This window comes from Petromyzon marinus, unplaced genomic scaffold (genome assembly GCF_048934315.1).
Source record: "Petromyzon marinus isolate PM22_M1 ecotype Great Lakes invasive population unplaced genomic scaffold, UKy_Petmar_22M1.pri1.0 PM_G_Scaffold_2, whole genome shotgun sequence".
NCBI classification, from domain to species: domain Eukaryota; kingdom Metazoa; phylum Chordata; class Hyperoartia; order Petromyzontiformes; family Petromyzontidae; genus Petromyzon; species Petromyzon marinus.
In genome coordinates, this window is record NW_027422761.1 from 597,905 (window position 1) to 623,597 (window position 25,693).

Genomic DNA, 25,693 nt, shown 5'->3' on the forward strand with positions numbered 1-25,693 from the left:
TTGCTACGTGTTAAACTGACACAATCACAACTTTGCCTTTTATATATATGGAGATATACTGTATGTTATTTTAATTAACTTTAACAATACACTACTGTATACAGTATGCTTTTCTCAAATGTGTCTTTACTGCCCCATGCTGTATATACCATCTTAAATCAGGACCAGTACTAAGAGTTTAGCCACGTGACAATACAGCAGACTCTCTGTTGTGTACTATACAGGACGGTCCAGATGTCTTATAACCCCCAATTAACTGACCCCGGAAAATGTGTTTCATTTGCGTATTAATTTCTGTTTCTAAATAAACCTTACATAAAATATATACCGTATGAACATAATTAAGTGTGTGGGGGGGGGGGGGGGTCACAAGACATCTGGAGCACCTTGTGGAACGTGACTATTTTATGTTAATAAAAAACAAACGACACTTATTAAAGACGAGTTTTGTGGGCAGCAGATGACAGCGAAGTAAAATAAATTGTGCTGCACTTCTAAAACTGCCACGTCTATGACTCCCTGCCTTTACCATCCTGCAAAATCGTGTCCATGACCCAGACAGCGTGGAGAGGGCCCTCATCCAAACAGCACATTGCCAAAAGGGGTTTTGTACGTGCAGTATACATCAAGTATACAGATAGTACTCCTGTATATTGTAACATACCTTATCGACTGACAGTTACCAGTGTCTTTCAGGGCTAGGTGCCTTCCACCCACACAATGGTCATCCTTCTTTACACACACACACAAATATATATTTAGCTACTGGAATTTTCACATTCTGTACACACGTAAATTGAAAGCTTCCATCTAAAGAACACTGCACCGTAGAGGCAAAATCTCGAATGTATGATCTGTGTGCGAGTGTTTAAACTGTGGTGATGCTGGCATGGCTCCGAGAGAGACTCCAATCCAGTAATAACAAAACAACTATAATAATAATTGGGGTTTTCCCCCTTTTTTCTGGCAACAAAACTGAAACCTTTTTGCAAGGATTCATGTTACTGCATTAACCACAATACCTGCAGTCTCAATGCAAAAATAAAACATACTATGATAATATATGATGATGCATTGTCCTTGAAACTGATTGGTCCACACCAAGGGACGGCTTTCTTTTGAGCCTTTTGGCGTCATCTGGTCGAGCACCAATTGGGTCGAGGCTTCAATGCCACATATATATTATCAGAGTATGTTTTTTTGTTTGCATTTTGACTGCAGGTATTGTGTGTGGTTAATGCAGTAACATGAATCCTTGTTAAAAACGTTTCAGTTTTGTTGCCAGAAAAAAAGGAGGAAAACCCCTGTTATTATATTTTGGTACTGGCAAAGGAGGTCTAATGATGAAACAAAACATCAATGAAGCAATCTGATCTCATCTTCAACGGCCACTGTTGGCCTGCAGCCCGCCAAGTAGCGCACTTGTGTAACGTATCTCGACAATAAAATGACTGGTCACTGTCGACTTCCAATGGAGCTTGGCTTGTTATTTTATTTTTTTACCTACGTGACTTTACCCAATAGAACCAAAGAGTATGGAGCTTGGCTCTTTAACTTATCAGCCGTCTTTTCATTTGTGGGTGTGTCATTAACTTTGATCATTGATTCTTGTCAACACCACTGGGTACAAAGTTAATAAGTAACTTTTTTTTAACAAAAATTAAACAGAAAAACCGCAACACACACGCACATTTCATTCCGAGATTTATAGAAATTTATAAAGTAACCTGTTGCGGAATTTGCCACTTGCTGGTTTTATCCACCATCAATTTATTATGAAAACCCTGTCTATATCTCAGATACAAATTCAGTGGAATGACAGTTCATTAGCTGATTTATGTGAGAATAGGTTTTCCCATTTTTTTCTGGCAACAAAACAGGTCACATTTAAAGCTGAACTTTGAGCTGAAATCCTTCAGAATGCGAGATGTTTTTATCTTCCATTATTTTCATATTTATTGTGTATATTGAGCATCACTTTGTGAGAAGCCAACCAATGTAAACTGGCCACCATCAGCAACATGGAATTCCAGGCTACAAATACAGGGTGGTCCAAATGTCTCGCGTTCTTAATTGAATTCTCTAAAGCTTAATATTGTAATGGGAGGCTTTATTTAAAACCCAACATTTAACATGCAAATGACAAATATGTTAGGGGTCAATTAATTTTGGGAGTCACAAGACATCAGGACCACTCTGCACAGCGCGAGTTCAGGATCTACAATGGGAATAGGGCGCCATCCAGCGTTGCTTCAACAGGGTCACAGCGAGGGTTGGAGTTTAACAACATGGAAAGATTTACATTATGAGACCTCCTTTGCCAGTAACAAGATATAGTAATAGGTTTTACCCAATCAAATTCAAGGACAGTGCATATTATTATCAGAGTTGTCGCTTTTGTTTGCATTTTGACTGCTTGTGTTGTGGTTATTGCAAACATGATGCCTTGAATAAAGGTGTCAGTTTTTGTGCCAATTAAAAGGGTAAAACCTATTACTATAACAAGGAAGGACATTTTCCCTCCCCTACCCCCCAAAGACTGGGTACAGTCTGTGAAGTTTAACCTGCAATTCCCACAGTATGAAATATTTCTTCATACATCATCCCACTGTACATCACCAATTAATCGTGGAGCGTTAATCCACAAACTGCACATCTTCTAAGACTCGACAAAGCAGGCTGTAACCAAAGTTGATTTGTGGGTCCATCGTTCTGAAGCGAATTTGACAGAATCACTGGTGCCGATTAGACACGGGGAAATTGACAAAAACAAACGCATTGATGCATCGCTCAAATTTTTTAATAAAATGAAAACATCGATTTTACACGAGCAGATTCAGAATAAAAATATCAAAAACATTCAATGAACGATTTATAGGAGACAGCGAAGTGATTGTTCAGAAGTAAAGTTAATTATTGTAAAATAACGAATGATAAAATAGCCAACCGTCTAATAATTAATCGGAAGGCTGTGGTTGCAGGGTCAACACAAACGGACATTACTTTTCAAAATATAAAGTTAAAAAACATAAATGCCTTTACGTTAAATAAAAAAAACATTACAATGGCACAAGGCTGTTGTTGAAGGATCAACAATCAGCCGAAGTCGTAAGGTTCCCCATCCCTTCGTTACTGATCCGTGGCCAAGATAGGTTGCATGGATTGAATCCTGCAATCTCGCCTGGATAAAATAATAACAATGAATGATTGTGACTTGTCTGTGTACTGCTGCAATGTGAACTCTACTGTAATATTGTATTTGTACTGATGCGTTCTGATCTCAAAAATATTTTTTTTACAAAGTGAGCATTTAGGCGGTGCTCATCTCCCGTTTAAGAGCTCTGAGCCACGTGGTGGAAATTCGACGTTACTATGGCGGGGGCAAGTAAACACATAAAGGCAACCACTGTTGACTTCTCCTCCACAGTATCTACCCCCGACAGATGATGGGCTGATCCAGTCTAGGTTGTCTTCATAATTATGCCGGAAGATGCAAATGTAATACTTTTCGAAGCACCGCACATTATTTTTGCATGTTGAATATTTACCACCACTGTAAATATGTAATTTTTATCAATGCATTGCTATAATGTTTTAATATAATCGTGTTATTAAGGTTCGGGTCAGGATTTTAGAGCAGGGTGTTTCAAATACATTGACCCGATTTGAAATCGCTACATCTCTGCAAACCACGAACTCTTCATAATAATCCACAATAAAGGTTTTCTGGGTTAGATGGTGTTATTTATAACTGTGTCGTAACCCTCCACCACCCGACACGGCCAATCAGCAAAAAAAGCGTCACGTTGAAAAAAGACAATTAGTTCACTACTTTAGCCCCACACCGGTGGTGGTTGAAGAGTGAATCCACAACATTTACAGTTTGATTAGTACTGTGACGTTACGCTGGTAATTACATCCAACGTCATCGGGCAATACCACTTGAAACGGCGGGGCATAGAGTTTAAAATGATAACCGCTAGATGCTTCTGCCAGCGCACAAACATCCCCTAGCCTCAGTCATTCACCGGCCACACCCTGCGACTTGTCCTTGTGGTGATACGTCAAAGACCCGTAGAGTGATTTTGGTGCTACCATCAGCGACTCATCTGGATGACCTCAAAAACAGAATCACGGCAAGCGGTGACTTCAGTGGAAGAGAAGACTTCGCTTTGAGAGGCGTTTGGGACGAATTCAACTATCGTCTCGATGTTGGTGGAGGGCACATAGAGAATTTATAAAATGGTTAGTAAATCTTGATAACTCATTAAAGCATTTGTAACTTCATTAGACCTCCTTTGCCAGTACCAAAATGTAACAATAGGGGTTTTCCCTCTTTTTTCTGGCAACAAAACTGAAACCTTTTTAACAAGGATTCATGTCTACTGCATAACCACAATACCTACAGTCAAAATGCAAACAAAAACATACTATGATAATATATGTGGCATTGTCCTTGAAACTGATTGGTCCACACCAATGACAATGCATCATATATGATCATAGTATGTTTTTTGTTTGCATTTTGACCGCAGGTATTGTGGTTAATGCAGTAGACATGAATCCTTGTTAAAAAGGTTTCAGTTTTGTTGTCAGAAAAAAGGGGGAAGACCCCTACTGTTACGTTTGTAACTTGTTGTGTAATTGTAACGTGTTGTTGCCATCGTGAAATATACCGCTTTGAAATTGGGTCCACATTTTTTTAAACCACCCTGCATTAGCGTCTTACAAATTTACCCACGATAAGCCAATTTGGTTGACCCATCATTTGCGACGATATGCAGATCTCTTCTGGAAAGACAAATAAATTAAAGCAGATCTAACAGAGCCCAGTGAGCCTTACCCTGGTAAAATTAAACACGGCTTGAGTTTATGAAGCGCTTTGCTGCACTAATAAATCTGAATGTTTGTTTTAGTAACCACCCACCCCCACACACCAAGTTGGCTTCAAGTCTCAGCCGTAGTGGGCGGGGTCACACTAGGGACGAGGAGGGGGCGGTGCTGTAGTAGGCGGGGTCACACTAGGGACGAGGAGGGGGCGGTGCCGTAGTGGGCGGGGTCACACTAGGGACGAGGAGGTGGCGGTGCCGTAGTGTGACCCCGCCCACTACGGCACCGCCCCCTCCTCGTCCCTCCCCTCCCCCTCCTCCTGCCGCTCTCATCAACTCCACTTCGCTCTCTCTCTCACAGCTCCCATAATCTCTCTCTCCTTCTCTCTCTCTCCCCTTCTCTCGCTCATCCGCTCCGTGGGCCCCTTCGCGCACACGACGACGGGACTACGCAGCGGTGACGGGGCCCGTCTGAGACCGACCGTAACCGAGGTCCCGGCCACACTGCCGTCGAGTTCTGTTCACGCTCCCGCCCGCCCCGCCCGCCCGCCTTCCGGCTTCCAGGGAGGAGTGAGAGACGGCAAGCAGCCAGCAGCAGCAGCCAGCAGCCTGTGGAGTTACAAGGTTTTGTCTGGAGACCCCGTTAAGACAAAATCCACGACTACAAACAACCACGTGACCAGCACCACCACCACCAGCACGTGATCACCAGCACGTGGTAATGGCTACCTTTTGTCGCACGCTGCTGCTGTTGTCGCTGTCTGTGTGAGCAGCAGCAGCAGCACGTGGAGGAAGTGGGGTTGGTTGCAAGTGTGGAAGTGGAGAGAGACGGAGAAGTTTGTACTTGTTTTGTTCACGATATTAATTATAAATAGATGGTGATGCTGCTGCTTGCTTGCACAGCGTCACAAACTCTTGCGGTTCTGCGAGGTCGCATTCGTAAACAACAACAGTTTGTAAAGTTGTTGCGTGGTGTGAAGTAAACAAGTTTATGTCGTCCGTGATGATGGTGTGGTTGTTGTGGTTGTTGGTGGTGGTGGTGGGGTGTTCTGGGCTCCCTTATTTATGTTTAATGATTGTTGTTTGTGACAATCTTTGAAGCCGTAGCAGCTATACGTTGATGATGGTGTGGTTGTTGTTGGTGGTGGGGTGTTCTGGGCTCCCTTATTTATGTTTAATGATTGTTGTTTGTGACGATCTTTGAAGCCGTAGCAGCTATACGTTGATGGTGGTGTGGTTGTTGGTGGTGGTGGGGTGTTCTGGGCTCCCTTATTTATGTTTAATGATTGTTGTTTGTGATAATCTTTGAAGCCGTAGCAGCTATACGTTGATGATGGCGTGGTTGTTGTGGTTGTTGGTGGTGGGGTGTTCTGGGCTCCCTTATTTATGTTTAATGATTGTTGTTTGTGATAATCTTTGAAGCCGTAGCAGCTATACGTTGAACAAGTCGGATTGATGAGTAACTCTGATAACTTGGCACAAGTTACATTTTGATTTTTATGCTTTCGTGACTGCAGGGATTCTTATTCTTGGTTCTTTTTGGTAAAGTCACCACGTAGAAGGGAAACTATAAAATAATAAAAATATAACACAAAATTCTCACGACGTTTCGACTGCAACACAAGCAATCATCATCAGGTGTGAAAACCACAGCAAGAATATTTTGTTGTGGTTTTCACGCCTGATGATGATTGCTTGTGTTGCAGTCGATACGTCGTGAGAATTGTATTATTTGTATTATTTTATTGTTTCCCTTCTATGTGACTTTACCGAAAGAACCAAGAATAATTTTATTGTTTTATATTTTTATTATTTTATTGTTTTATATTTTTATTGTTTTATTGTTTCCCTTCTACGTGGTGACTTTACCGAACGAACCAAGAATATTTTAGCACAAGTTGTGGTGGTGGTGAACGGGGCCTTTGGCGTTTGTGGTTTACGTGGCTGTGTTATTGTTTGATTTATTGTTCTGATATACAGCACCTCTAATGTATTTTTGCCGTAATTACAGTACTCTTATTCGTAGTTTAAAAGTAACGTGTATAGATTTTACAAGTTCTAAGTTACGAGTGAACGACTGTGTCTGATTTTTCGTGGCTAACGTGGCTGTGTTAATGAGCTCCACGTGGTTAATACACGTGGCCGATTTACGACTGCGGTCATTTATAAAGGTGTATTATAAGTGCTGTGTTTTACAGTATAAAGTACCACCACCACCGTGTGTGTGTACAGACGGTGGGAGCGGTTTAATAGGACGTGTGATAATATGCCTGACACATTTCTTTGCATTTTCTACATACGTGTAAAATCTATGACACTCAAGCGCATGTTTAAATAACTTGCTGAATACAAATACGGGCATGTTACATAACGCTTGAACAATGTAGTATTGAGATGCTGTGAATCACAATGGATGACGTAATTGTTATGGCGAGTGGCTTTTTAACAATCGATTCGGCAAAACAAAACTGAAACCTTTTAACAAGGATTCATGTTACTGCATTAACCACATACTATGATAAAAAAAAACATACTATGATAATATATGATGCATTGTCCTTGAAACTGATTGGTCCACACCAAGGGATGGCTTTCTTGGTGTGGACCAATCAGTTTCAAGGACAATGCATCATATATGATCATAGTATGTGTTTTGTTTGCATTTTGACTGCAGGTATTGTGGTTAATGCAGTAACATGAATCCTTGATAAAAGGTTTCAGTTTTGTTGCCAGAAAAAAGGGGAAAAAACACTATTATTATATTTTGGTACTGGCAAAGGAGGTCTAATGATGGAAAACGTTGATCCATCTGAGCAGTGTCCGCTCACTCTGGCTGACACGTGTGTACTCATTGTTGTATTGTGTCTGTGTGTGTGTGTCCGTGTGTGTGTCCGTGTGTGTGTGTCCGTGTGTGTGTGTCTGTGTGTGTATGTCTGTGTGTGTGTCCGTGTGTGTGTCCGTGTGTGTCCGTGTGTGTGCAAGCAGGTTGTTGTTGTTGTTCCTCCCCCTTTGAAACTCCTGCCAAGGTGCTTACACATAGAAGAACTTCAGTGTACACCGTACACAGCAGGTTGCAACATCCTTGTACAAACACACACACACTCACACACTTATATACACACTCACATACACTCATACACACTCATATACACACTCATATACACACTCACATACACACTGACATACACACACACATACACACTCATGTACACACTCACATACACATACACACTCACATACATACTCACATACACACACACATACACACTCACATACACACTCACATTCACACTCATATACACACACATACACACTCACATACACACTCACATACACACTCACATTCACACTCATATACACACTCATATACACACTCACATTCACACTCATATACACACACACATACACACTCACATACACACTTACATACACACTCACATTCACACTCATATACACACAAACTCACATACACACTCACAAACACACTCACATTCACACTCATATACACACTCATATACACACTCACATACACACTCACATACACACATATACATACACACATACACACTCATATACACACTAATATACACACTCATATACACACTCACATACACACTCACATACACACTCACATACACACTCACATACACACTCATATACACACTCATATACACATACACGCTCACATACACACTCACATACATACACACATACACACTCATATACACACTCATATACATACACACACACTCACATACACATACACACTCACATACATACACATACACACTCATATACACAACAACGACAAAGATCCCCCATATTACCTTAACAGACTGTATACACACATACACACTCACATACACACTCACATACACACTCACATACACACACACACTCACATACACACTCATATACATACTCACACACATACACACACTCACATACACACTCACATACACACTCATATACACACTCACATACACACATACACACTCACATACACACATACAACAACAACAACCGCCATTCGCCACTAAGTGGCGGTGACGTCACCACGACGCTTGTGCCAGGCTATGTGCACCCTGAGGCCACGTGAAGTGTCGAACGCCCGCTGGCAGGAGGTCACGGGGCAGACCCAGGTGCCACGGGTCGACTGACTGAGATGATTGGCTGATGCACCACCTGTGCCCCCTACTGTGCCAACCTGCTGTGCTTTAGCCACCCGGCGCTCCGCTCGCTGTTGTGAGCGTCGCTCCTCCGCCCTCCGTTGTTGTTGGAGGGCGACTGCCTCCAACTGCCCAGTAGCATCCTTCACGAGCCTCCTCCACAGAGGCCGATCTTGACACCGCTGGTACCAGTCATCGGCAAGTCCACTCAGCTCCACGTCCTCCTGTACCACATCACTCCATCTCTTCTCTAGCCCGTGCCGCGCCCGCCCAGCCCCCTCAATCCGGCCAAACAAAAGCTGTTTCGGCATGCGGTGGCTGGGCATGCGGGCTACATGACCCAGCCATCGCAGCCTTGCCTGCCGGAGGAGCTCACCGATGGGACCCTGCCCAGATCTTTCAAGGATTTGTGAGCTCCTCACACAATCCAGTCTGGTTAAACCCAGGATGGATCGTAGGCAGGCCAGCCTAAATGTTTCTAACCGGCGAAGATGTTCCACCAGGGGGGTCCACGTCTCGCAAGCGTAGAGAAGGGAGGGAATGACCGTGGCCGAGAAGACCTGAAGCTTAGTGCGGAGCGACAGACCAGGTAGCTTCCACACAGCGTTACGCAACCGATGAAAAGATATTGCCGCTCGACTGATTCGGAGTGAGACCTCTGCTGTTAAACTGGAGCCAGTCATAAGCACACTGCCCAGGTATGGGAAACTCTCCACTCTCTCCACAACTGCCCCATCACCGATTGGGAGTTGTGGGGGTGGAGTGTCCGATGGTACAAAATACCCAGGCAGGTGCTTAGTTTTGGTGGGGCTGATGGTAAGGCCCCACCTCTTAGTGGCACGCTCCAGTCTCAGCAGCAGCGTCTCCAACTCCTCCTCTGACTGAGCAGCTATTACCAAATCATCAGCATACATAACGTGGTTGAGCAATAGGGAGCCATCCCTTGACCGCACCCGGGCATCGATTAGCCTCCCATTATATCTGTACCATATGGAGATTCCCCCGGTACAGCTATTGAAGGCTTCACGAACTACGTGGTCAAAATAGATGTTAAATAATGTGGGAGCCAGAGGACATCCCTGTCGCACCCCAAGATGTACAGGGAATGGCTCTGACTCCCGGCCACGTAGTTTTACCCGGGCCCGCTCATTATCATGAAGGTCCTTAATGATCGTGAGCAGAGGGTCAGGTACTCCAAAAGCACGAAGAACGACCCAGAGCCCAGGCCTACTGATGGTATCATAGGCCTTGACCAGGTCAATAAAGCAGAGATGTAGGTCTTGTTGGAATTCCCTACACCTCTGCTGTAGCAGACGGACAGAAAATATGGCATCTGTGCAGGACCGCCCTTTCCTGAAACCGCATTGGGGCTCCGCAAGCCTCTCCTCAGCGTGCCTGGCAAGGCGATGCTGAATAATCCTTGCCAGGACCTTTCCCGGCACACTGAGGAGTGAGATGCCCCTGTAGTTGTTACAGTCTGTGCGGTCCCCCTTCTTAAAAAGGGGGACCACCAGGGCATCCTTCCAATCCTGCGGAACCCGTCCAGTGGTCCAGACTGTTGTTATGATGTCATATAGGGCAGTCTGTGCACAAACGCCACCCTCCCTCAGCATTTCGCTTGGGAGATCATCTCTGCCCGCTGCCTTTCCTGGTCTCAGACTCCGGATCGCCTTCAATACTTCCTCAGCAGATGGCACCTCAGCCAGCCACTCACAGGGGGTGACTTCATCCAATATTTGAGGCACCGCAGCCTCAGCAGGGTCATCCTCACTTTGTGCCACGATGTTTTCCTGGCTGAGGGATTTTCCCTCCCCCAGGACCTCACAGAAATGCTCAGCAAATCTGCGAACCTGTTCCTGGGGGTCGGAAATTGGATCACCGTTTTTTCCCCTAATGATGGTAATAGGTGTGGCGCTGCAGGTTACTTTTTTGATGGAGTTAAATAGAGATTTGTGATCACGGGCCACTGAGGCAGACTCCATCTCCTCAGCAACCCGCGACCACCACCCATCCTTGCAGCGCCTCACGGCTCTCCGAACCTCCGAGCGAAGGCTGCGGTAAGCCTCCTCATTCTCTGACGTGGGATTCTGTAGCCGATGACAGTGGGCCTGTCGCTTTTTCTCAACCATCCTGAACAACTCCTCTGTCATCCAGGGTGTCTGGGGAGGTCTGGACCACGTACCCAGAGCAGCCATTGCAGCTGCATGAGTCACAGTCCTAAACCTCGCCCATTTACCCTCGACATCAGGAGGAGTCGGGGACGATGCCAATCCCAGCCGCAAGCGATGATGAAATTCTCGCTTGCAACTTTCATCAGATAACTGAGACCAGGCCACTTTAGGTTGGAATGGGGTCCTGGGTGTACACCCACCACCGGAGTGGAAGAATGGCAGGCGCATCTTACAGATGACTAGTCGATGGTCAGAGGGCAGATCAGCTCCACGGTAGGTCCTGGTGTCAAGGACATGGGCTCGCATTCGCTGGTCCGTCACTATGTAGTCCAGCAGATGTTCTTGCTTGGACCCGGCATGCATCCATGATGTTGTGTGGATGCGCCGATGCCGGAACAGCGTGTTGGTAATTACAAGCCCATGGGCTGCACAAAAATCTAGCAGCCTCCTACCGTTGTTATTGAGCTGATCTGGCCCATGCCCTCCAATCACTCCAGACCAGGTGCCAGTATCATGACCAACTCGGGCATTGAAGTCACCCAACATGATGACTCTATCCCGAGGGGCCACTTTAGCCAGCACCTGTGACAGGAGGTCATAGAAGGCATCTGACTCATCGGCTTTGCCTGCATCCCTCCACGGATGTTCATCTTCGGTGGGGGCATAAGTAACCACGACCACCATTCCACACCTCCGGTTGATGGGAAGGCGAGCCCAAAGTAGCCTGGGGCTTACAGCTTCCCACACCTCACCGCCACGCTCCCACGCCCCCTTCATTCTTTTGTTCAAAAGAAGACCCACACCCTGTTGTTTGGCAGTCTGCTGCCCCGAGTAAAGGACTGTCCACCCCTCATGGTGGCAGGAGCCAGAGCCGGTCCACCGGACCTCCTGAATGCCGCATAGATCCAGGCGGTACCGGTCCAGCTCCCGACAGAGGAGTGGCAGCCTCTCCTCTGCAGTGAGCGTTCGAACATTCCACGTGGCCACCCGTAGTGGCTTTTCGTTGTTTCTGGAGTAGCCCCGAGGGTAGGTATTCAATCTCCTGGCTCCGCCAATTGGGGTTTGGCCAGGAGACGTCATAGACGCCTGGCCCCCCGGGGCCTCCGGCACAAGCTTAGTTGTTACATATTTCAGTTTAATTCGTGGTTTCGTGGTAATTAATTGAAGGTGGAGGGGTTACCAGCCCCTCGCACCCGTCCAGAGCCCCCGTTTAGCCCCTGTGGTGGACACATATGCCATGAGGGGAGGAGCCAATCAAAATTGGATCTCCCCCCACAGCGCTGTCCACGACAGAGTTGCCCGTCCGGCACCGCGAGGAGGTAGGGGGTTGTTTTGCCGGACACACACATACATACACACACACACTCACACTCTTACTACATTACGCCAAGAATGCAGTAAGTGGTCAGATCGTAAACATTCGGGATAATTATTCACCCAAACAAAAATTATATCGTACGTACTGATCACACCCCTAAACTCACTTAAGTCATGTACTAAGGTGTGTCTTGATAATGTTAACTGGTTACTTGACGGAGTGACCACACCCCCCCCCCCCCACCATACTGATAGATGATTTTAAAAAAAATGAACGGATCAATGAATGACTCATCACGTGCTAATCACTCATCAACATCCTGTTGTCAAGAGTGATTTAATATCACTTCTCTGTGTAGTAATTTCATGGCGGTACAGGGCTTGCACAGTCAGTGCAAGATGTATTCAAAGAGCACTGCCCAATTTTAAGTGAACGTGAAATTGCATGCAACAAAGTAGCAAACGTGTTACGTTGAACTGGCAATTGCATTTACGTAGATATTGCGTTTTACATAAGCATCACATGGAGCTACTGTGTTTGTAATATAATGGTTCCATCTGCTTCGTTTTTATGAAATGTTTTATTTATTTAAAGCATCATGATCATCCATTACTGCTGCTAACCACTAAATGAATGCATTAATTTCCTTTCAATTTGTGAATATAGGTGCACGTGGCCATGCGAGATCTGAAAGTGATGTGTGTAAGGGCGGTCACACGCCTATCACTTGATTAATTGCAGTTTTAAGTCAGGGTTGAATGTTGACGCATTGATCCCCATTGCCTTGTGATCTCTTAAGTGGCCGATCATTCGTTGTTCCTAACAAAACGCCAGTCCACCGACGTTGGAGAATGAGTGGCTTCGCCTTGACCTAACGAATGTACCTGCATCAACCCTGACTGCACACCCAACCCCCCTTGTTGATGTAACAATATAAATCCTTAAAACGGCCTAGCAGCGCAACGTCCCACTGCTCTTTATTTTGTTGTCGTTCCGCAGCAGCCCGGAAGATGAAGCCCCGTGCGCCGGTACCACCGCTGATGCGGTCCCAGTCCCAGACTGGGACCCCCAGCTTAGACCCACCGGACGGTGGCGACGGCCCCCCAGTGGACAATGTGGAGCTCAACGTCATCCTGCCGGGCGGGGCGCACCACGTGGCCCGAGTCGACGGGAGGTGCCTGTCGTGCACTTGGATTATTTACACAAAGATAAACAGACAAAGATCCCCCGTGTAGCCTGTAACAGAGTTGTAGGGGCAAGTGCTGTTAGCGAGCACACACAAAGACAAAGATCCCCCACCGTGTAGCCTGTAACAGACTGTAGGGGCAAGTGCTGTTAGCGAGCACACACAAAGACAAAGATCCCCCGTGTAGCCTGTGACAGGCTTTAGGGGCAAGTGCTGTTAGCGAGCAGCACACAAAGACAAAGATCCCCCGTGTAGCCTGTAACAGACTGTAGGGGCAAGTGCTGTTAGCGAGCAGCACACAAAGACAAAGATCCCCCGTGTAGCCTTAACAGACTGTTGGGCAAGTGCTGTTAGCGAGCACTTATGAAGGCCGGAACGGTACACGAGGGGGTGGGTGGCCAGCACCACGCCCGACCGCCTTTGTCTCCCCAGTGGCAATGTTTTTATCCACCGCACCAGGTACTCATTTGAGGCTGAGTCGACCTAGGGGAGGCCCGGGACCCGTTCAGATAATTGTCACCGGTGTTGGCCGTGAGCGGGAATCAAACCCGGGTCGCCAGGTTCATAGCGCAGCGTAGCGCTAACCGCTACACACACACACACGCACACTCATTCCATTCTTGCGGGGATCAAGCGATGGATGGGTAAGCATTTTATGGCCGCCCAAGTTTGGCACAGGCGTAATGGGTTCCGTAGACACACCTTCGTATAGACAACTCCTTTATTACAACACAGCGCTCCCCGACAGTCCTGATGGGCTGCTACAGCCCTAGGGACACGGCCTACTCCCGGCGTGCCGTGACGCTGGCAACGCTCTCGGCTCCTCCGCTGTGATCACCCTAGGGGGGGCTGACCCCGACCCAGGGTCTACACTCTGGCTTCCTCTGACCTCGCCCTTATAAGGGCGTAGGGCCGGGGAGTCCCAGAGTCCCACCACTGGCCCCAGAGTCCTACCACAGGCCCAGAGTCCCACCAGCGGCCCCAGAGTCCCACCACTGACCTCAGAGTCCCACCACTGGCCCAGAGTCCCACCACTGGCCCCAGAGTCCAACCACTGGCCCCAGAGTCCCACCAGCGGCCCCAGAGTCCCACCACTGGCCCAGAGTCCCACCACTGGCCTCAGAGTCCACCACTGGCCCAGAGTCCCACCACTAGCCCCAGAGTCCCACCACCGGCCCAGAGTCCCACCACTGGCCCAGAGTCCCACCACTGGCCCCAGAGTCCCACCACTGGCCCAGAGTCCCACTACCAGTGCCCCAGAGTCCCACCACCACCGGCCCAGAGTCCCACCACTGGCCCAGAGTCCCACCACCACTGGCCCAGAGTCCCACCACTGGCCCCAGTGTCCCACCACCGGCCCAAAGTCCCACCACTGGCCCAGAGTCCCACCACCGGCCCAAAGTCCCACCACCGGCCCCAGAGTCCCACCACCGGCCCAGAGTCCCACCACTGGCCCAGAGTCCCACCACTGGCCCAGAGTCCCACCACTGGCCCAGAGTCCCACCACTGGCCCCAGAGTCCCACCACCGGCCCAGAGTCCCACCACTAGCCCCAGAGTCCCACCAGCGGCCCAGAGTCCCACCACCGGCCCAGAGTCCCACCACCGGCCCAGAGTCTCACCACCGGCCCGCACGGCGTCCCCGGGGCCCTTGCAAGGGGCCCCAGGGTCCTGTCTGGCTGCTACCGGTCTTCGGCTTCGGTCTTCAACTGGTCCCAGATCGGCTGGGGGAGGTCCCCTTTGATGCCCCTTGCCCAGTGAGGGGCTCAGCTGTCTGGGATCCTAGAAGCCCCGTAGCCCTTCACCCCGACGGTACGAGGTACCGTAGTACCATCTGTGGTGTTACACTACGTGGTACCGTAGTACCATCTGTGGTGTTACACTACGTGGTACCGTAGTACCATCTGTGGTGTTACACTACGTGGGACCGTAGTACCATCTGTGGTGTTACACTACTTGGTACCGTAGTACCATCTGTGGTGTTACACTACGTGGTACCGTAGTACTATCTGTGGTGTTACACTACGAGGTACCATCTGTGGTGTTACACTACGTAGTACCATCTGTGATGTTACACTACGAGGTACCCTAGTACCATCTGTGGTGTTACACTACGTGGTACCGTAGTACCATCTGTGGTGTTACACTACGAGGTACCGTAGTACCATCTGTGGTGTTACACTACGAGGTACCATCTGTGGTGTTACACTACGTGGTACCGTATTACCATCTGTGGTGTTACACCACGTAGTACCATCTGTGGTGTTACACTACGTAGTACCATCTGTGGTGTTACACTACGTAGTACCATCTGTGGTATTACACTACGTAGTACCATCTGTGGTGTTACACTAGTAGTACTATCTGTGGTGTTACACTAGTAGTACTATCTGTGGTGTTACACTAGTAGTACTATCTGTGGTGTTACACTAGTAGTACTATCTGTGGTGTTACACTACGTAGTACCATCTGTGGTGTTACACTAGTAGTACCACCTGTGGTGTTACACTACGTAGTACCATCTGTGGTGTTACACTACGTAGTACCATCTGTGGTGTTACACTAGTAGTACTATCTGTGGTGTTACACTAGTAGTACCATCTGTGGTGTTACACTACATAGTACCATCTGTGGTGTTACACTACGTAGTACCATCTGTGGTGTTACACTACGTAGTACCATCTGTGGTGTTACACTACGTGGTACCGTAGTACCATCTGTGGTGCTACACAAGCATTGAAATGTCAATTTGGAAAGGTGTGAGAGTGGAGTTTAATGAGAGTGGTGAGTGGAGTTTAATGAGAGTGGTGAGTGGAGTTTAATGAGAGTGGTGAGTGGAGTTTAATGAGAGTGGTGAGTGGAGTTTAATAAGAGTGGTGAGTGGAGTTTAATAAGAGTAGTGAGTGGAGTTTAATAAGAGTGGTGAGTGAAGTTTAATAAGAGTGGTGAGTGGAGTTTAATGAGAGTGGTGAGTGGAGTTTAATGAGAGTGGTGAGTGGAGTTTAATAAGAGTGGTGAGTGGAGTTTAATAAGAGTAGTAAGTGGAGTTTAATAAGAGTGGTGAGTGGAGTTTAATAAGAGTGGTGAGTGGAGTTTAATAAGAGTGGTGAGTGGAGTTTAATAAGAGCGGTGAGTGGAGTTTAATAAGAGTGGTGAGTGGAGTTTAATAAGAGTAGTGAGTGGAGTTTAATAAGAGTGGTGAGTGGAGTTTAATAAGAGTGGTGAGTGGAGTTTAATAAGAGTGGTGAGTGGAGTTTAATAAGAGTGGTGAGTGGAGTTTAATGAGAGTGGTGAGTGGAGTTTAATAAGAGTGGTGAGTGGAGTTTAATAAGAGTGGTGAGTGGAGTTTAATAAGAGTGGTGAGTGGAGTTTAATGAGAGTGGTGAGTGGAGTTTAATAAGAGTGGTGAGTGGAGTTTAATAAGAGTGGTGAGTGGAGTTTAATAAGAGTGGTGAGTGGAGTTTAATGAGAGTGGTGAGTGGAGTTTAATAAGAGTGGTGAGTGGAGTTTAATAAGAGTGGTGAGTGGAGTTTAATAAGAGTGGTGAGTGGAGTTTAATGAGAGTGGTGAGTGGAGTTTAATAAGAGTGGTGAGTGGAGTTTAATAAGAGTGGTGAGTGGAGTTTAATAAGAGTGGTGAGTGGAGTTTAATAAGAGTGGTGAGTGGAGTTTAATAAGAGTGGTGAGTGGAGTTTAATAAGAGTGGTGAGTGGAGTTTAATAAGAGTGGTGAGTGGAGTTTAATGAGAGTGGTGTGTGGAGTTTAATGAGAGTGGTGAGTGGAGTTTAATAAGAGTGGTGAGTGGAGTTTAATAAGAGTGGTGAGTGGAGTTTAATAAGAGTGGTGAGTGGAGTTTATTAAGAGTGGTGAGTGTAGTTTAATAAGAGTGGTGAGTGGAGTTTAATAAGAGTGGTGAGTGGAGTTTAATGAGAGTGGTGAGTGGAGTTTAATAAGAGTGGTGAGTGGAGTTTAATAAGAGTAGTAAGTGGAGTTTAATAAGAGTGGTGAGTGGAGTTTAATAAGAGTGGTGAGTGGAGTTTAATAAGAGTGGTGAGTGGAGTTTAATAAGAGTGGTGAGTGGAGTTTAATAAGAGTGGTGAGTGGAGTTTAATAAGAGTAGTGAGTGGAGTTTAATAAGAGTGGTGAGTGGAGTTTAATAAGAGTGGTGAGTGGAGTTTAATAAGAGTGGTGAGTGGAGTTTAATAAGAGTGGTGAGTGGAGTTTAATAAGAGTGGTGAGTGGAGTTTAATAAGAGTGGTGAGTGGAGTTTAATAAGAGTGGTGAGTGGAGTTTAATAAGAGTGGTGAGTGGAGTTTAATAAGAGTGGTGAGTGGAGTTTAATGAGAGTGGTGTGTGGAGTTTAATGAGAGTGGTGAGTGGAGTTTAATAAGAGTGGTGAGTGGAGTTTAATAAGAGTGGTGAGTGGAGTTTAATAAGAGTGGTGAGTGGAGTTTATTAAGAGTGGTGAGTGTAGTTTAATAAGAGTGGTGAGTGGAGTTTAATAAGAGTGGTGAGTGGAGTTTAATGAGAGTGGTGAGTGGAGTTTAATGAGAGTGGTGAGTGGAGTTTAATAAGAGTGGTGAGTGGAGCTTAATAAGAGTGGTGAGTGGAGTTTAATAAGAGTGGTGAGTGGAGTTTAATAAGAGTGGTGAGTGGAGTTTAATAAGAGTGGTGGACGTGCTGCGTGGGTGGGCGAATGATCCCAGGTAAAACTGGCTCCACGTGGAATGTTTCTGTGCTCACACAGCGGGTTTTAAATGCATTAAAATAAATGTGTTATTTTCACGAAGCATAAATCTTCATGGCCGCGAGGTCAAATTGCCCTCTTTGCAAGCAACTTTATAATGAGCTATTTCCAGTTGTCTGTAATGTGGTCATCTTTTGGGTGATTGCATCTGCCGGTGTGTTATTTTTTTTGGGATTTGTTAAATGCGCAAATAATCGCTATGGATATAATAAACACGCCATTTTATTTCTTGGAAAACATTTACGGTCATTTTGAATACAACATTAAAAGTATATTTTGTATCCATGCAACACGTTTTAACTTGTTAAGCCGTGTTTGAAATCCATGAGTGTGAACAAGACGTATGATTGATCCCCCTCCTTGTAATACGTTAGGATGGTGAGTGTTTTGAAGATGCATTGTGTACAATTTTTTACTTACATTCCATACTCATTGCTACGGCCCCGTAAACAGTAATTTAAATTACACTCCACACATCGAATGTAAACATGACACAAACGCATCCGCGAGCGTTCATAGCCATGCTGTAAGAATATCACGCTGCATCTTTTGAACAATTTTCTGGTTTCTAAATTACGAGTCGGGCCTCAGTCGGGAAAAACAAATGTCCTTACGCACGACTCACACTTTGACGTTGACTTGGAGCTGCTGCTGCTGCCCACGTGTTGCTGTGTGAGCAGCAGGACGGTGACGGACCTCCTGGTTGAACTCTGCGGTCCCTACCGGTTGAGCCCTGACGGCCACACCCTGGAGCTGCTATCGAGGGACGATGCATCGCCTCTACAGTACGGGCCCAGCACACCGCTGGGGGCCCTCGGTGCTGGGACGGCCCTCCTCAAACCTCGGCCCGCCGGCGATGACCGACTGGAGAAGCCGATGCAGCCCGTTGTCCCGGAGGTAAAGCGTTGATTCGCTGACGCGGCCTCGTCGTAGGTAAGACTTTGACAGTCGAAACACGCTGGAACCTGCGTAGAGATCTTGGAGTGACGGGCTTCCTCCTAAAAAGCCTCGGCCCGCCACTGATGACCGACTCAGGAAGCCGATGCAGCCCGTTGTCCCGGAGGTAAAGCGTTGATTCGCTGACGCGGCCTCGTCGTAGACAAGACTTTGTACAGTCGAAACACGCTGAAACCTGCGTAGAGATCTCGGAGTGACAAAGCTGATTAGAAAAATGGACGTGTAAGCAAAGTGGCCCGGTTCATGCGTACATGCAAATAACTATTATTAGATGAATTATAAGAGTTTGAAACTACACTTTGAGCTAGGTGTGGCTATGGGTGTGTGTTAACACAGCATGTGTGTACATTGTCAGTACACAATTTTAGTTAAATTCTCCTTAAGTACATTTTAGACGTCATTGCCTCAATTGGTTAGCTTCTGCATTAGGCGTCTTTCACACATTTCCTCGGCCGTGTCGTGCTTGTTGACACTTTGTAGAAAGTCTCACGTGTTGTTACAGGTAAAAGGATTTTGTACAGTTTTGTATTAGGGTCCATCTGTGGATTACCATGTTATATACATGGCTCTCCGATTTGACCTTTGTGATAATGTGCCGGATTCATTTCTGAACCTTGCACGCATGCTGCCGACTACACCGTCACGCGATGAGTTATCATCGGGAAACCTTGACCCCTTCGGGTCAAATCTACTTATGAATGGAAATATTTGTGAGACTGGATTTGGTTGGATTTTGGTATCTTGACTAATGAAACATGATGAAATGCCATTATCACATCATGCCTCACTGGATGCACCGGTTGGTGTGACCCGCCAGTTTACAACTTGCAATTTATCAATCTTTGAAATAGCGTGATCAACCGGACTACGCGTTGATTGTGTTTTGATCGACCGACTGTGTTGCTTTATATGGTTTCCAAATGTTGCTAAACCCTGTTTGTCTGGTATGCTTCTCTCTCTGTGTCCCCTGTTGTATCTGTGTTAGTTCCCCCCTACTTGGGTGTCTGTGTATACATCTGAGGTTGTGTCTCCCCTCTCTCTTGTAAACTTAGCTCTTCTGTACCTGATGATGGCTGCTTGTGTTGCAACCGAAACGTCGTACGCTATTATGTTATTTTATTATTTATACGTGACTTTACTGATAAAAAAACAAAGAGTAACTACATTTTGCTTTGGCTCAGTTCGCCTGCAGATCATGTTTTTACCAGGCTATACTTAGCATTCATCCAGTAGAAAATTTATACTGAATGATGATGCAGATGATGATGATAATACTTATCCATGGGTGGAATATGCTATGCAAACATTCTTATTTTAAAAATGTTTTACTTTTAAGCATCTTGTATAAACATTGCAACCTAATTAATTTTAAAGGAAAATATTTCCCTCTCGTCACTTCACCGGCTGTGATTATATTTATCACTTGCATTCAGTGAAAAGGATGGATTGCTTTTAGATCAAAGTATTTACGCGCCATACTTGGCTTTATTGAGAAGATAGAGTTGGACCGTTCCGTTCTTCTGTGCAAAGTTGAAGTCTGCTTCGAAAAGCGTACGATGCTTTTTGTTGTTAAATCTTTTAAATTTGACTGCCTCGTTACTTGGTAGTAATGAGGAAGTCAAATTTCCTCTTGGAAATATGTGAATGGTTGGAGTAAGATTTCAATTGGTAAAAGGAGACTGGCAGTCTTATGAATAATACGAAGGGCTAAGATGCAGCCACTTTGTGTGACTATTTGAGTAGGACTGTGGTGGTCAGGCAGAGTTGGAGTTGGTCAGTTTAACACGTAGCAGGCTTTCGCGACCAATATCCATCATAGAGGTTTTTGGGTTAGACCGCGTATAAATATATAAATGTTGTGTCGTGAAAACCCGCCACCACCCGACACAGCCAACTAGTAAGGGCTGTCGCGTAAACAGAACGTGGACGATTCGTCACTAGTACAGCACTCGTGTGTAGTGTATAGTGTAGTGTATAGTAGTGTATAGTGTAGTGTATAGTAGTGTATAGTGTAGTGTATAGCAGTGTATAGTGTAGTGTATAGTGTAGTGTAGTGTGTAGTGTATAGTGTAGTGTATAGTAGTGTATAGTGTAGTGTCTAGTAGTGTATAGTGTAGTGTATAGTAGTGTAGTGTATAGTGTAGTGTATAGTGTAGTGTACTAGTACAGCACACCGGTGTGTTGGGGAGCCAAGCCACAACATTTACAATCTGAGTATGACGTTTTGCCAGTAATTACAACCAGCTTCATCAGGCGACATCCAGATTTGTGGAGAAGTCTTCCTGTCTCGTTCCTTACATAGAGGCATAGATGCGTTTACTTTTGATTTATAGCCAGGTCAGCCTATACTGTCATAGTTTTATGCAACTGTTTCCATATTTCCTACTTTATTGACACCAACACAAGTACAATTAAATTACAACAATGAAATGCTCTTAAACAGAGATATGGATAGATATTGGTAATTAGAGACATGTGTTTTCCATGATATCCAAATCTATTACGTATTTCCAATTCTACTCTGCATTGTTTAGTCTGAAATGTAATTTAAGCATGCTTAGCAACTGCAGGTGCTTTAATCCTGGGGATCAGTGAACAAGGCCTTGATCTTCTCTCCTGTGGTGGCTTTGCATTGTACACCAGGATCAGGGGCTAGTTTAGAATGTTTAGCGAGTATGTAAATGTTGTGAAAGCCCAATTGTACCAGAGGCCATGGTACATTAGTTGATATTCTACCAAATGACAAAACGTCTTAGATTTTATCTTGTGATGGTTGTTTATTGTATACTAGACACAGAGGCATATAGCTGGATACAGACCGATAACCTTTGGTGCATTTATTTTCATCTTACAAGTTTAACACGTAGGCTTTCGCGACCAATATCATTCATAATAAAGGCTTTTGGGTTGGATCGCGTTATTTATAAACGTGTCGTAACCCTTATTGTTAAATTAAATATATTGCAACTACAATTCCTTATAGGGGAAACTACTAGTAATTAATAACAATTGAATAATTACCAATCTATTATATAATTACAATACCCTCCCCCTATCCACCTCTAATCGCTGCGCCTGATATGAGTTAAATGATGACGTCACCCTACTGCTGCTCTATTTAAGACCGGGAGCAAGCGGAGAGGGCTTCACCATTCTGGCGAATTGCCCGATGATGCTGGATCTAATCACCAGCGAAACATCGTATTCACAATGTTGTAAATTATGTTGTGGATTCACTCTTCTACGCGCAAATGGGCTAAAGTAGTGAACTAATTGTCTTTACTCTTTGGTTCTATTCGGTAAAGTCACCACGTAGGTAAAAAAATAAAACAATAAAATTCTCACGACGTTTCGGCCACAACACAAGCGGCCTTCATCAGGTGAAGGGACCAGCCTGTCTCGAGGACAGCGCTGGAGTGAAACACAGCCACGCTCAGACTACGACCTTTAAGTTTGGCTGTGTTTCACTCCAGCGCTGTCCTCTAGACAGGCTGGTCCCTTCACCTGATGAAGGCTGCTTGTGTTGTGGCCGAAACGTCGTGATTTTTGTTGTTTTATTTTTTTACCTACTACGTGACTTTACCGAATAGAACCAAAGAGTATGGATCCTTGCAGTCACGAAAGCTTCAAATCTAGAATATTTTGTCTTTTGTGAACGTGACACATGTTTACTGCTTTGGCCATGTCGGGTGGTGGAGGGTTTTACGACACATTTATAAATAACGCGATCTCACCCAAAAACCTTTATCGTGAATCATACAAGTTACACGATGAATTTGCTTAGTTAGAGGCTCTCCCCAGGGGTACAAATGCATGCATCCTGTCATCCAGGATATATGGAATATTACACAGCATCATTTGTTAAGCAGGTTATATACTGGTGATGTGATCCAGAAATTCGAAACCAGCTTACTTTCTGAAATCATGCTTTGTCTGCACTGCTGGAAAATATTGGTCTGGAAGGTCCATAGGCAGAATGGATGAAACATCATTACAAAAAGGTTTTTGTTGGGACTGAGCATGAGCCCAGTACAGAGTCACAGTACAAGGGGGGGAACAGAAAGACAAAACATAATTTTACAGTCTGTGTATTATGTATTCATTACCCATGATCCTCCACCACAAACTTGAGTTTGTGTATAGTTTTTCTGTTTTCTGCTGCTAAATCCACCATAGCTTTAATGGTGCTGCTGTTCTCAACAGCTGGAAACAGCATTTGTTTAAAAGGGCAATCCACAAGGTCGAAACTGGTGCAGAGTTTTCCTGCAAAGGCAGAGGCCCCATTGGCTGAGAGACAAATACAATAACATTGTTATTTGTGTGAAGAGGTGGGCTTCCTGTCCCATTGAACCTCCACTACAGCACATCATGAGGTTTTATACTGTAATTCAGACCAAGTGTAACCCAGTTTTAGTCCCCCTTAATCCACAGCCTAGCCCAGTATTTCATTTTTAAATGGAGAAATTTGATGAACGTTGACAGCTGGATCCTAAGAGGGTAAACGAAGACAGGATTTGTTAACGACAGCGTTCAATTCGTCGATCCTCTACTTAAATCTCTTAATTCTAGATTTGAAGCTTTCGTGACTGCAAGGATCCATACTCTTTGGTTCTATTGGGTAAAGTCACGTAGGTAAAAAATAAAATAACAAAAATCACGACGTTTCGGCCACAACACAAGCGGCCTTCATCAGGTGAAGGGACCGTGCTGTCATGAGGACAGCGTTGGAGTGAAAACAGCCAAGCTCAGGTCATGGCCCATGCACCTCCTACGTACATCGTGCTCATGTTTATACTAATTCCTTTGTCAAAGCGTTTTGCTTCCTCCCACACAGCTTAAAGGACACGACCTGGGCTTGGCTGTTTTCACTCCAACGCTGTCCTCGTGACAGCACGGTCCCTTCACCTGATGAAGGCCACTTGTGTTGTTGTGGCCGAAACGTCGTGATTTTTTTTACCTACGTGACTTTACCGAATAGAAGCAAAGAGTATTACATCACTTAATTTGTTTTTCAGCAAACGGTGCGGCTGACGGTGAACTACTCGCGAGCGCGTAAGAAGACCGTAGTTCTGGCGAGCCCGCGCGTGGCCCTGCAAGCGCTGCTGCCCGACATCTGCAACGAGTGCGAGCTTGACGTCCACCACACGGCGCTGTTCGGGGACGCCAGCGAGACGGAGCTGCTCGATACGTCGTGCTCGCTGTCCGAGCTCGGCGTCAAGGAGGTGTACGCCGTCGACAGGAGCAGAGGTTTTGTTTTAACGTTACTTTTGAGCTGATGGAAAAGAACAAAAAATTAGTTTCGATTTGAAGCTTTCGTGACTGCAAGGATTCATCCTTCTTTGGTTCTTTTGGTAAAGTCACCGCCACGTAGAATGAGAATAAAATAATAAATTAATAAAATTAAATAACACAATAAAATTCTCACGACGTTTCGGCCACAACACAAGCGGCCTTCATCAGGTGAAGGGACGAGACTGTCAGGAGGACAGCGCTGGAGCCGCTTGTGTTGTGGCCGAAACGTCGTGAGAATTTTATTTTGTTATTTTATTTTATCAATTTATTATTTTATTCTCATTCTACGTGGTGGTGACTTTACCGAAAGAACCAAAGAATAAAAAATTCGTTTTATCATGGCGGTCCTTTATAAGGCTGGCTTAAAGCCTACCTTCCCTGCAGTTTCTTTTAGACTTGTCAATAGAACCTCCTGGTTATTGACCTAGAATTCATCTTCTTTGGTTCTTTCGGTAAAGTCACCACGTAGAATGAGAATAAAATAATAAATTAATAAAATAAAATAACACAATAAAGGTCAGACGACAGGTCTGTTCCTTTCACCTGAAGAGGGCCACTTGTGTTGTGGCCGAAACGTCGTAAGAATTTTATTGTGTTTTATTAATTTATTATTTTATTCTCATTCTACGTGGTGACTTTACCGAAAGAACCAAAGAAGATGCATCCTTGCAGTCACGAAAGCTTTAAATCGAAATTTGACCTAGAATTGTTTATTTTATCGGTATGACTTTTAAGATAACAATTTGTTTTAGACGTCTGTATATATGTGTGTATGTGTTCATGTGCGACTATATTTTGTACATTACAGGCCTATATATAACGCGTAAAAATGTTTCTTATATCATCATGCAATACATTTTTTTTTACATTTCATTTTGATGCCTTCCACACTACCCTGATATACCTGGAAATAATTCTGTTCTCATTTCAATCGTTCTGATGTACAGTCTATTGTCTAAATTTTGATTTAAAGCTTTCGTGACTGCAGTAATTCATATTCTTAGCTCTTTCGGTAAAGTCACGTTGA

General features: G+C 45.2%; 1 protein-coding gene across 1 annotated transcript; it reads left to right on the forward strand.

Annotated features, from left to right (window-relative positions):
* Window positions 1–5,147: 5,147 nt before the first annotated feature.
* On the forward strand, window positions 5,148–25,693 carry LOC142905292 (cordon-bleu protein-like 1). Its single transcript, XM_076060475.1, has 3 exons — window positions 5,148–5,547; window positions 19,098–19,314; window positions 24,390–25,693. Exons 2-3 carry the CDS (start codon window positions 19,294–19,296, stop codon window positions 24,648–24,650), a joined length of 282 nt encoding a protein of 93 aa, XP_075916590.1. The 5' UTR covers window positions 5,148–5,547; window positions 19,098–19,293; the 3' UTR covers window positions 24,651–25,693.